This window comes from Jatropha curcas, chromosome 7, assembly GCF_041381405.1.
Source record: "Jatropha curcas cultivar XTBG-Jc1 chromosome 7, XTBG_Jcur_1.0, whole genome shotgun sequence".
NCBI classification, from domain to species: Eukaryota; Viridiplantae; Streptophyta; class Magnoliopsida; order Malpighiales; family Euphorbiaceae; genus Jatropha; species Jatropha curcas.
This window is the reverse complement of record NC_143157.1, coordinates 22,714,101-22,727,453: the sequence shown is the minus strand read 5'-3', so window position 1 is coordinate 22,727,453 and position 13,353 is coordinate 22,714,101. Positions and strand designations below refer to the sequence as shown.

General features: G+C 30.3%; 2 protein-coding genes and 1 pseudogene across 2 annotated transcripts; all 3 read left to right on the top strand.

Annotated features, from left to right (window-relative positions):
• Positions 1 to 2,030: 2,030 nt before the first annotated feature.
• On the top strand, positions 2,031 to 3,568 carry LOC105632781 (NAC domain containing protein 2). The gene is made up of 3 exons (XM_012215224.4): positions 2,031 to 2,346; positions 2,515 to 2,822; positions 2,923 to 3,568. The coding sequence occupies exons 1-3, from the start codon at positions 2,163 to 2,165 to the stop codon at positions 3,466 to 3,468; spliced, it is 1,038 nt and encodes a 345-aa protein (XP_012070614.1). The 5' UTR covers positions 2,031 to 2,162; the 3' UTR covers positions 3,469 to 3,568.
• Positions 3,569 to 7,865: 4,297 nt separating this feature from the next.
• LOC105632779 (hypothetical protein) lies at positions 7,866 to 8,586 on the top strand. Its single transcript, XM_012215223.4, has one exon. It carries the CDS (start codon positions 7,952 to 7,954, stop codon positions 8,297 to 8,299), a length of 348 nt encoding a protein of 115 aa, XP_012070613.1. The 5' UTR covers positions 7,866 to 7,951; the 3' UTR covers positions 8,300 to 8,586.
• Positions 8,587 to 8,739: 153 nt separating this feature from the next.
• Positions 8,740 to 10,512, top strand: LOC105633197 (F-box protein At4g22390-like; annotated as a pseudogene).
• The last annotated feature ends 2,841 nt before the right edge of the window (positions 10,513 to 13,353 follow it).

Sequence of the window (13,353 nt, the reverse complement as noted above, 5' to 3'; positions counted from 1 at the left end):
ATACTTCCCTCATCTTATATTGGGCAGATGCATACTCTTGGCATCCTAGATGAGGGATTAGGCTCCAATTCCACAAAACAAATCACCATATTACGAGTCATTCCTCTCTCTTAAGGGTTTGTTTTCAAAAATTACTTGTCACTGTTTGAGTAATTAATAGCAGTTTGAGTAGTATTTCATAAAATACTAAAAAGTTAAATGTTATATGAGTTGACATTTTATAAAATGTTATCTTAATATTTAAAAATTAGTTTAAACGCTATATTATCGAACGTTATATTATCGAATACTATAAAAATAACGTTTAGCTTATTGAATGATCAAAATATTAAAAACTACTTAAAAAACTGTTATTGAACATAGCCTAACACTTAGGCGTGAATTGAAAATGTGGTAAAATGAAATATCACTTTGTTTGAGACATAATGTTACTAAAATGCATAAATGAAATTGTAATCCCTCTTCTATCCCCGCATTGTATTCTCTGTTGATCTTGGTTTTTTTTTTATTTGTGATTTAAAATTTTTGCATGATAATTTAAAAAGTAACTAAATCACTTGAATTATAATAAAAAAATTTCTAATTTAATTAAATTTTCATTTATTTCCCTTAATTACTTGAATATCAATAATTCTTTTTCTATTAATTTATCATTATAATTAAGAAAGAGAAAAAGAAAGTTGATGAGACAAGTTTTATGAAATAGGAGACAATAGTTGTTGTATTCAATAAAAATAAGTAAAATTAAAAAATTAATTCATATTCTTTTGTAAAAATACAGTATGATCCATGTGGTTTGCAAAACATATAGTCTATTCTCATTTTTTTTTAAAATACATCAATTTTTCTTACATTTTGCTTCTGTTACAATACTAGGTCCTTCTGTCAAAATTTTCCATCTTTTCCATCAAATCAACAATAAAACACAAAGGTTAAAGAAAAAAATACTTAAATATTATATAACAAAATTACAGTATAGTCCCTATAGTTTGAAAAATATAACTAGATATCTCTATGTTTTTAAAAAATAAAAGAGTTATTTTCATAATTTCATAAGATACTTAATAGAAAAAATGAAAAAATTTGATAAAAAAACCTTTTAATCTAATAAAAGTAAATTATAAAAATATTTTAGTGTATTTTAAAAAAGATAGGAACGAACTAATTATATTTCGCAAATTACAAGAATCGTTTATATTTCGCAAATTATAGGAATCGTATTGTATTTTTTCTTATTTTTTTAAAAAAATGTAATTTCTTTGAGAATGTAGAGCGTAAAAATTTTGATCCTCCCAATAAAATACATCTCCTGAGAATCTTACTTATATTTTTATTTTTACCACAATTAAAATTACACAACCAACACATTTTTCTATTAATATTCTTTAATTTTTTTTAAACAGTAATCAACTAAAAAGCAACCGATAAAAGTGACAGCAGAGATATGATAATAAAGAATTATTAATTACTAATAATAAGGTCTAAGTCTCGGGGCCTCAAAAAATGGCTTTTATTAAGGTGGAGAGAGAGAGAGAGAGAGAGAGAGAGAGAGAGAGAGAGAGAGAGGGTCCCTTAGATTGGTGGGATTTGCATAACAAAAGCATGACATCTGAAGCGAAAAGCTTGTCCCCACTCTCAAACACTTATCGTTATCCGTCTATTTTTATCCATCTTTTTGTTGCCTAGTGTTGCCCCTTTGTGGTCCCCACTACCCCCTCGTGTCCTCTTCCACGTGTCGCCCTCTCCCACGTTTTCCAATTACACGTGTCTTCCTCTCAACGGTGCAGTTCCCTACTTTGCGTCACCGACCCATCACCCTCTCTCTATACCAATTTGCATGTCCTCATCAACCTTTGCATTGCATGAATATAAATTTACCTAAAACAACATGGTTAATTAAGTAAATCACTACCTCACGAAATTACTAATCTACCCTCATTTCTTTACGTGTCAGCATTCTTATTGGTTAATTAGACTATACTATATATCGGAATTTACTACTTTGTCTCTCCCCATATGCCCATTTAAGAGAAATTAGTGATGCTCAGAGCTCACATTTAAGCAAAATATATATTTTTTAATTGAAATGCTCTTCTTCTCTGCTAAACCCTCAAAGGCTTATATCTCAGTTTCTCCAATTCACTATTGCTACTAATACAGCAATGGAGAGCACAGACTCGTCGTCCGGTTCGCAACAGCCGAACCTTCCACCCGGTTTCCGATTCCATCCGACCGATGAAGAGTTAGTAGTTCACTATCTAAAAAGAAAAGCATCCTCTGCTCCTCTTCCGGTAGCGATTATCGCCGAAGTCGATCTTTACAAGTTTGATCCATGGGAATTACCAGGTTTTTAATTATATTTTTTTTAAAATTATATTTATTATCAATATTGGCAGTGGCTTGTTTCTTTTTTTTTTTTTTTTTTTTTTAATATGTGTCGTGTTCTTGTTTCATGGGTGTGATTTGCTTTTAAAAAGAAAAAAGTGTTAACGATGGGATGTTGTGGGTTTGCAGCTAAGGCCACGTTTGGCGAGCAAGAATGGTATTTTTTCAGTCCAAGAGATCGAAAATACCCAAATGGAGTGAGGCCAAACAGAGCAGCAACTTCAGGGTATTGGAAGGCTACAGGAACAGATAAGCCAGTTTTAACTTCTGGAGGTACTCAAAAAGTAGGAGTTAAAAAAGCACTGGTTTTCTATGGAGGTAAGCCTCCTAAAGGAATCAAAACGAATTGGATTATGCATGAATATCGTTTAGCAGATAACAAAGTCAATAACAAGCCACCAGGATGTGACTTGGGTAACAAGAAAAACTCCTTAAGGGTAATTATTTTTCTTTTAATTTTCTTGATTATTTTTAACTTTCTTGGAAAATTAATAGTCATTCCTCATTTCTTGATTCTCGATTTTTATTTCTTCTTAGCTTGATGATTGGGTGTTGTGTCGAATATACAAGAAAAATAACACACATCGACCGTTGGATCATGATAAAGATGATTCAGTTGATGATATGCTTGGGTTGATCCCACCTTCAATATCAGTTGGCAATACCAACAATAACAGTCAACAAAATGCCAAACTACAGTTTCTTAAAGGCACAAACTACGGATTGTTAGTTGAAAATGAACAGAATTGTTTATTCGAAGGAATGATGCATAATGGAGAAATCAACCAAATGGGCTCTTCTAATAGGCCTGGAGAGCTTTCTGTGCTTCCTCTTAAAAGAACATTACCATCTTTATACTGGAATGAAGAAATCGACGCAGCTGGCGCTTCATCAAGCAAGAGATATCAAGCAGACAGTGGAGATGGAAGTGTAGTAAGAAATGATGGGAATGGTTCTATAGCTTCTCTGCTTAGTCAACTACCACAAACACCTCCATTGCACCAACAAACAGCGTTGGGATCTCTTGGAGATGGGATTTATAGGCCACCATTTCAGTTTTCAGGCTTGAATTGGTTTTCTTGAATCTTGATTCATTAATTTTCAGGTGGCGGGGGTATTCATGGTTACAATATATACGTATATATAGATATAAGCATATTGTTCTATGTATTATATTTATTAATTAGGGGTTATATTATTGAGGGTAGAGGAAATTATGGAAAATTCTCACATGGATAGAAAAAAAAAAAAAATGACACGTTATATACTTGTTTATACGATAGTTTGAGACTCTGTCTATGATCAGCTTCAGATTGGGTATTATCGCTAAGAGATTTTGGTTATTGGGGGAAAGAAGAGATTTAGAGAGTAATCAATGGCCTCAAAAGTAATTTCTTCCATTACTGTAACACATGTAGCTGCCGTTCAGGTGAGGCCATCAAATACTCTCAGATTATTTTAAGTAAATATATAGTTTTTTTTTTTTATATATAACATTTATACATATTTTGTTGTTATAGCTAGGGATATGCAAAAAGAAATATTTGAGATCACTATCTTGATCATGTAGAAAAATAAATGTGATGATAAATGATGATTATAAGTTTGGTTTTGGTACATATTATGATATTAACATAGAAGTGGCAAGTGATTATAGAACTCTTTTAGCTTATTAATTGCTTATTTTAAGGAATTATTTCTTAGATGCTTGATTTTTCAATATCTATTCATGTATTAATTATTTATTATGAAAGATTATGCATTTTTTGACTGATTTTTTATTTTGTAATTGCATAAACCTAGAAGGGAAAATTATTTATATTTTGAGATCAATATAAATAATTAATTTGATTTCAAATAGTTAGATGTCTTCTTTGTTTGTGTTAAATTTCAATAGGCAAGCATATAGGATTTAAATTTACTTCTGCTTGAAAAATAATTTTCTTGTTTCATTTTTTCATAAAAGTGTCTATTTTCACAATTTTGGAAAATTTCTAGATGGATTCTTCTGCTAGTTGTTCTCCATTTTGAAGTTTGAGTACATTTTGCATGATCATCAACTTGAATTGCATTTTTAAAGAGATATTAATAATTATTAGTTCTATATATATAATTATTGGAATCAATAATTAAAACTTATAAGAACAAGTACCACTAGCATTTAACGATCCTTTTATATATGTTGGACAAATATTTTTTTTTCTGTATTTTTCTATTATCTCGGACAGACTCTTCCATTTGCATTAGACAATAAATTAACAATTCAATGGTTAAATATTTGTCGTATAGTATAAAAAGTCTAGAGTTCAAACTCTGACGATATTTTTTTCCTTTTAAGAATTTTTCATATAGCAAAAACAAAATATCTACCTTTGTATTTATATACACATACGTTGGCTATAGAATGAAAAACCCAAAAGAAGGTATAATACAAATGGGTATATAATTTTATAAAAGATGGAAACGTTACATAAGTTTGCAATGCGACAAAAGAGGGCATGTATTTGTAGAATGACAGAGAGGGATAGATGATCTTCTGATCGATGATACCAAAGAAAAAGCTTAGACAGAAAATGAAGTTTACTGATCTCTTTTTCTTTTCATGATATCAAACAAGATATGACTTAGGCATTAAGGTTTTCAATGTAAATAGAGAGTGATGTTGAAAATTAAAATTTATTTCTTTTTTTCAAAGCAAATAACCTTATATATATATATATATATATATATATATATATATATATATATATATATATGTTTCTTGAAATATACTCATGAATGCTGCCCTATATAGGGTTTTTTCATCAGCTTTTCTTGCGTATAGAAAGTTAAAGAAGTGCACTATTTAGTGTTGTAATTTATCAGGTGTGATGTGTTGTAGTGTTTCTAGAGAAAGCAGGAGACACGCTTGTAATAAATAATTTTGGATATAACGAATCAATGACAGAAAATATGTACCTGAGATAATTTTGAACAAGAAATTTTATCTTGAAGAAAAATCTGAAAATTATATGTAATTGGCTCTTTATATATAAAATTATATTAAAAATAATACAAAGAGCAGCCTAGATTAAATCAGAAAATTATGTTTGATATTAGCTCCAAAAGAATAAAAAGACAATTGAGGGGGGGTGGGTTTCATTTTCTTTCATTGTTTTTTGATTGTCAAGACATAGCTAGGTATATTCCAATATGACTATGACCCAGCAAATTGACAACAAGAGGCTACCTCTTTTCTCCCTTTGCTGACTATGGGACCATATACATATACATATATATATTTCTTTTATCAGAAGGGAATCATTATCCTAAAACCACACAAATCATAATTTCTTTTAATTCCAATTCCTTTCCAAGGAAAACGTACAAATCTACTTTACCAAATCTTGATGTCATTAGTGCACAATTTTGGAATGCAGAATTGAAATCATCAAATTTAATATTACTCCATTTCCCAATTTCCTTTTCTGGAGTTTGCTTCCAAATACTTTTCCAAAAAATATCATCTCTATACGTTTTACTTTTCTTTTATACATACCAAGTACGTATATATCTTGATTATAATACTTGTAAGTCAGTATTTTTATCGTTAGAGGTAAAGTCAAGAACTTTTGAATATCTGAGTCAAGAAAAGCATGTGATTGAGAAAAATGTCAAAAAAACTGTGAATCCCAAGTTTTGAATTGAAGTTCAAAGTGTCTGAAAAAAAAATCATTCTTAAAAAGTAATGAGTGTAGCTCCTATTGAGTGGGCGTGCAAATTGTTTAGGTCTCTATCTGCTAAAAGATAGACTCGTCAATGCTTAGATGGTCAAGAAAAAGTCAATAATTTTTTTTTTTTTTTTTTATCAACAATGAACCTACCAAAAGTAAGGTATTTTCATTTATGACCACATGTCTGGCCAACTAATATTCTATACAATCTTTAAGCCCATGATTTAAACTAATTAGATACGGTTAAGCTGGATCATTAGCATCTAATTTTCGGCTTATACATATAAATTGACAGATGTTAGTAAAAGCTGTTCCTGGTATAAAAAGCACCGTCTGGACCATTGAGGATTAGTGAGCAAGTCCCCTCATATCCTCTAATTGTGGCACTTGTTAGGCACACGGTTGGCAATCGCTAATTAAGATGTGACCCACAATTGAAAATTAAGCTTACTGATTGATTTCAAGTGTTCATTTTGCAGCCCAAGAGATAAGATTTATAGTTATTAGGTTGACACTTTTTTTTTTTTTTTTAAATTGTGTGAAAAAGGAAATTCATTATATTAATTTGCACGTACGGAAAAATAAATAATTGTGCAATATCATTTTCAACATTTATTCGCTAACTAGCATTATTAGACATGCACTAATTCTGTATAGAATGAGTTCCAATTCTCATGCAAAAATTTGTGTGATTGAACCCATCAACTTTAATAAATGTGTCAAACTTTGAAAATTAGGGTTGGAGAGTTGGCAATGAGTTGGGCTTGGACATGTGGGCCTGTCCAGATAGGAAGGAAAGGAACTCTTTCACGAATACATTAGATTTGACAACATATTCTGAAGAGTAGGATTTGATAATTGGAATTCATCATCTTGCGTTATATATTTTCCTATCAATGTGGACCACATCCAATTGGGCTTTATTACATTATAATGCAATTACTAGACTTGAAAAATTGATGAAAGATTAACAATAAATATTTCTTCAAAAAAAAAAAAAAATATATATATATATATATATATAAAATAAAGGTAATCTCTCTTTCTATATACTAAATAAACAAAATAATAGCCACAACCAACTAATAATAATTATAATATGTCACTTAATTAGTTTTATTATATAAAACAAAGAGAAATAAAATTTTTGTAGATCTAATTTTTTTATCATATAGATTCAAAACTTTTCATATTGCTAATCCTTCCTATTAATAAATAAGTCAATAATAGTATTCAGGTAAAACGTTTCCATTATTGATCTCACAAATCAAATTTACTTAACAATGCAGTTTACTTCAAATTTCCGTTTATCCAATCAAGTTAACCAGCTGTTTGTGGACTATTATTTTTATATCATAATTCTCTATCACAATTAAATTACAGAAAAACATTAATTACTTGAAAAACCGTTTTCTCAACTTTTCCTAAAAAAAAAAATTATTACAAATTTCCTCAAAAAAAAAATTATTACAAACATATTGTGAGCCACAATAAAATTGGGCTGAATGGCCCAATAAAACAACAACCGATCATAGAACGAAGTAAAAAGCCAGAATATCATTTTTATTTTTGAACAACAAAAAAGAGAGTTGCCAGGAAAGATCCACTCAATTGAGAAAGTGGAAGACAGACTGCTTGCAAATGAAGCTATCTAAGTCAACGTTTAAGTTATGTTTGGGAAAGTCAAAAAGCATGGCTCTTGCCACCAAATATTGAACTGGTCAAGTCTTTCAAATCTCAACCTTTAAACCAACAGCCAAACACCAACTCAATACAGTTATTCCGTGTTATATAAATTTGCTTACATTTCTTCTGCCTATAACCAAACCAATTAAAACAAATATTACAACAAAATGCAAACCATTTCTTACAAACATACCGCGGAAAGGCTAGATTATTCGGCACGGCAGTTAATGGCCGGAAACACTGTCGTCGGTGGCAATCAGATCCGGAGAAATAATCGTCTATCGTCGTCGTCTGCGTCTAGGATACGGCCAAATTGTACTTGCTCGAGTCGTCCCGGTTTAGTAAGGTGTAGCCGGCATGGGTATGTTGTGCCTGGTGATAATAAGTTGAAGAGACATCATGCTAATAAAGAGATATTAAGGAGGGCTTTGTCGCCGCCGAACCGGAAGATGACTCTACGGTGGTGGAATTTCCAACCGACGCCTAGTCGGCTCTCTAACATGTCTATGGCTTGAGTTGCAGTCCATGTGCTTCCTTCTGGATTTGAATTCCTTCAGTACGTTAGATTTTTTTTGTTTAGATGATGAGAGTTGTAAAATACTATTTTTTTAAAAGAAGTTTTTTTATCAAAACGACTCTAGAAATAGAATAAAATTAAAGAAAATGGAAAAAAAAAAATATTCAATTAATCTTTGCTTAGGTGGATTTGGTTCCGCCTATTCTGTTCGGTGAGTGGAGATGGAATATAATGTAATGTAATTAAATACATTTTTAGTGTAATACAGATGCAATTTTAGCTATTTATACTCTCCGATACCCAGCTTTAATTCAACTTGAACGGAGTGAGCAAAATCTATCTATTTGACCTCTAATAAATTTTTGAAAAAGAAAAGTATAATCTAAAACATCAAATACCAAAATTCATAATTTTATAAACAAGAACTAAAGTTACTAAACCGTGAATTTTGGGTACTAAAAAGTTTAATTTTAGAGTAATAGGCAGCAATGTAGTATTAATGGTGGTAAATCTTTATAAATTTGAATGCAGCCAAGAATTTTCTGTGCAAGTTCCAAATTCATTCTCTCCATCAATTTTGTTTAGAGGCTTTAGCCTTTAGATAGTTACGGTGATTGATAAATGTAAGATACCCAAAAAGGGGTAAAAGACTGCGGGTCGTTTTGGGTCAAAATTCTTCAATGACAATGAGTCCCAAGTCTCATCGGGAAACAGCACATGGAGTCCTCCGCTGACCAAGTGCAAGAACAAGCATATACAGAAGCCGAAGGTTCAGTTCAATCCTGCTCTGTGTCTCATGCTTTTATATGTCTCTTTCTCTCTGATCTAATATCTGCCCAGAATACTTTCTTAGCCAAAAATGTCAGATTATTTGCCTGATGAAGTGATGATACAAATCCTCTACAAGTTGCTCGCCAAGTCACTGATAAAATGCACAAGTGTATGCGAGTCATGGAATTCTCTCATCAATTTCATTTCTGACCACCTAACTGAAACCCTCAGCTCAAAAACCACTAATCCGTTACTCCTCATTCGCCTCTGCTTGTACGGGAAAGAGCAATACTCGCTTCATTCAGATAATGTAGAGTTCAATGAGTATATGCGACTTAATTTTCCTTTCAAGTCCATCTAGTACTTTCGCGTAGTTGGGTCTCACAATGGCCTACTCTGCCTCTTCGATAAAAGCATCGAATATGGGTACAATAACAGCATCATCCTTTGGAATCCTTGAATTAGGAAATTCTTTTCACTTCCAGAGCCCAATATTGAATACAATGTCTATGGCCGCTTTGTTAGGGACTTCATTGGTTTCAGCTTCAATTCCATCGGTAATGACTACAATGTCCTAAGAATATCTCCCTGGAACAGCGAAGAAACAAGGAGGCCCTGGAAGATCAGGCCGTGCCCCTATCATAATTTTCGAGGGAAAGATCTTGTTGAGGCTGAGCTCTACTCGCTTAAAGCTAATTCTTGGAAAAGTATTATGAATATTGCGCCCCAGTATTATACAAATTGCCGTGATGTTCCAGCTACTGTGAATGGTACAATGCATTGGATTGCGCATAAGAGGAACCTACTGGATGCATGAATTTGGTGTCTGTTTTTGATGTGAAAGATGAGGCCTTTTCCGAGATTATGTTGCCGGAGAGTTTGATGAATGTTGATCTCGTTGATTTGTCTATCATGTTATTTAGGGAGTCATCAATTGCAGTTGTCAAGAAAAATGGGTCTACTCCTAGTAACAGTAATACTATATGGGTAATGAAAGAATATGGTATAGCAGAATAATGGGTTAACCTATCGCTGCTAGATCAAGAAAATTCAACTGTACTGGGGTTTACAAAGAATGGGGAAGTGCTAATGGAACTATTTGATGGACAGATAGCATCAGTTGAGCTCAAGACACAAGAAACTACTAATCTTAGAATTCACGGACGTGGGTATTCTTTTGTTGATCGATATGTTGAGAGTTTGGTGCTACTTGACATAGGGGATTGTACTGAGGATACATCTGATAAAGAGGATATGAGTGATCCAAATGATGCAATTTATGTTCTTTCTGATTAAAAAGTATGCGAACGAGGCAGAAAAGGCAGGGGAAATCAGCTACGTGCTCTTTTTGCTTCTCTTATTTTGTTATATCTGTATGCTTATTCATCTGAAGGTTTTGTATGCATAGGAGCTGCTTTTAGTGAATGGAACTTCAATCAACATGTTTGGCATTCTTGTGAATGGAAAAATAACACCTGTACTTAAAGAATTGGATACAGGAGGTTAGACAATTGAGCTTTATTAGTTTATCCGGCTAACAAGGAGGTAATGAAAAATATAATTTATTTTTCTAACTATTATATTTTAATTTTTGCAAACATTACATTTATATTTCTATGTCTTATTAAAAGTAGAGTACTTTCAATATAAGTTCCTTTATTTTTATTACTCCATGCATTCTTAATAATTTCTAATTCTATTACTCTATGTTCATTTCTCCTTTTTTTTTAGCATATTTATCATTTATTTGGAATAAATAAATTTCACAAAATTTTATGGAATTTATTTATAAATCTAAATTTCTGTGTTTGATATGAGAAAATAAAGAATTCAATTCTACAAATTCAATTTTATGAATTTGAATATAATTGAATAAAATTATACTAAGAAAAGTGGAATTTTCTATTCCACAAATTTAAACGACCTAAAATTTTATGATAGAACTCTCCGTTCTCTTAACCTTTTGAAATTATTATGCCAAGGGTATTTTAGGAATAAAAATAAATGAATTTTAATTTTGAATTTATTACAAATATGAAAAATTTATTTACAAATGAATTTTATGTAGAATTCATTTATGAACGAATTTCATATTTTGAATTTATTTATACCAAATGGATCCTTAGCATTTTTAATTTTATTCTAGTCGACTAAAATTCACAAATATAGCAAATTGGCGTAACATTTACCATCTAACCAATTCTCAATCCTTCAATCCTTATTCTAGTTCTCTAGAATTTACAAACATAGCATGTTGGTGAAGCAATTTTGAAATCGTTTGATTCTTATTCTAATTTTCTAGAATGAACACAAACACAGCTGATTAATAAAGTATTTACCATGTACCAACCCCCAAAAGTTGGTGAAATATATAACCAAATTCTTAAATTATTTACTGCAGAAATTATACTAACACATTTAATACAATTAATATGCTATTATTGAAATATTCCACGTGATTCACCATTTAAATATTATAAAAATAAAGTTGCAACAATACGAAATTATCCAGACCTATCATCGAATCTTATCTCATATAAAAACAGGTCGGTTGCAATTTGTGCTTGATAAAAGAAGGGTTGAACACAATTTTAACGTTATCTTTAGCACAAAATAAAAAATATTAAGAATTTTTAATGTTGAAAATAAAAAATCAGCCAATGAAAAGGCAATGCGTGCATCAACTAACAATTGACTCAAATCTCTTTTCCAAGAAATTGAAGTTTTCTCTTTGGAGAAAAAAAAAATGAAAATTGTAGAAAATAAAATATCCGTTCATGCATGGGAATCTCTTTCTGCCATTAGCATATGTTCTTCGGCCTTTCTTTTTCTGCTATAAAATAAAATAAAATTCTTGCTAATCCACACTTTCTTTTTCTTCACTTTTCTATATAAATATAAATCCAAAGCCGCCACCAGGAAAAACATAATTACTATATAGTACCTAAGTTTTTGTCAAATATACCAATAAGAACTTTAGTTTACAAAATTGCATTAACGTCTTTGCATTATAACTCAATTCCACTATAAAGTCCGATAGTTAATTTTTTCGTTAAGCGACTATGAAATGTCAAAAAAGTAACCCTAAAAACAATTATCATGCAGTCCTTATAATTGATAAAAATACATCAGAAAATATCTCAATTTTACATTATTTAGCCCGTATATAATAACTATTTTTAATAGTATTTTTTATATTTAGGATATACATGGAAATACCTAGTTCGTATATACTAATCTTAAATATCATGTCTCTTCTGCCAAATATTATTACTTTACATTTCTAAATAGGAGTTTAATGATCCCGAAAAAGAAATAAGGTGAATTTGCCTCCTAAATCCTAAATGTTTGTACTGTGTACTTGTTACTTAAATGTTGTTTTTTATATAATTTATAACCCTATTTTATACTAAATGAATAAATTAAAAAGTTTAAACTTGCAATAAAAAGTTAAATAATAACTTTTATTTTTTTTTAATCGATAAAACTGTTATTATATTAAACATCATTGGTTTATGCTTTTTACTATAAGTTAGATTTTTTATTATTTAATATAGAATTAAGGTAAAATTGATTTTTGGATAAATTATATATCACGCTTCAAATTTAAAGATAAATTCAATTCTTTCTAGAAAAATTAATGGATTAATTTTCAAGTGATGAAATGATATGGTATGGATGTTTCTTTTTTCGCTTAACTGAAGATTTTGATTTTGAGCCCCCTAACAAGTATTTTAAAAGACTAAGAGGTGTATTAAATTAAGACTTTGTTAGATTTTAATATATTTTAAAATTTCAATGATATTTAATTTAGATTTTTTTAAGATCTATTAAAATTTTATGGTATTTAATTCAGACTTTTATAAAATTTATAAAAACTTAATAATATTCAATTATGACTTTTTAAAAGTCCATACAAATTTAATTGTATTCAAAAATTTGTTGATTTGAAATGATTCTATAAAATTATTTATTTTATTGTATTTTAAATTGTTAAAAATAAATGAAAGAGTCGTTCATAAATCCATCATCCAACCTAAAGATTTTCAAAATCTTTTAAAATATAAAAAGTCTTAATCCAATACAACCATTAATAGGGATAGAAGCGGAGCAGGCACCCGCGAAGTTCAAACTACCTGTATAAGTACCCGTTTAAAATTTTATTGCTCGTATCAATTTTAAATATCCATTTAAGTACTCGTATCCGAACCCATTTAAATTTTTACTACCATATATATCTAAAACCCGTTTAAAGTATCTCTTAAACGGGTTAGGTATCCG

What these genes read in the sequence shown, in the direction of transcription:
- LOC105632779 (XM_012215223.4), top strand. Translation starts at nt 7,952, where the DNA reads ATGCAAACCATTTCTTACAAACATACCGCGGAAAGGCTAGATTATTCG.
- LOC105632781 (XM_012215224.4), top strand. Translation starts at nt 2,163, where the DNA reads ATGGAGAGCACAGACTCGTCGTCCGGTTCGCAACAGCCGAACCTTCCA. An exon ending in TGATCCATGGGAATTACCAG is followed by an intron (nt 2,347 to 2,514) that starts GTTTTTAATTAT and finishes GTGGGTTTGCAG; the next exon opens with CTAAGGCCACGTTTGGCGAG. An exon ending in ACAAGAAAAACTCCTTAAGG is followed by an intron (nt 2,823 to 2,922) that starts GTAATTATTTTT and finishes ATTTCTTCTTAG; the next exon opens with CTTGATGATTGGGTGTTGTG.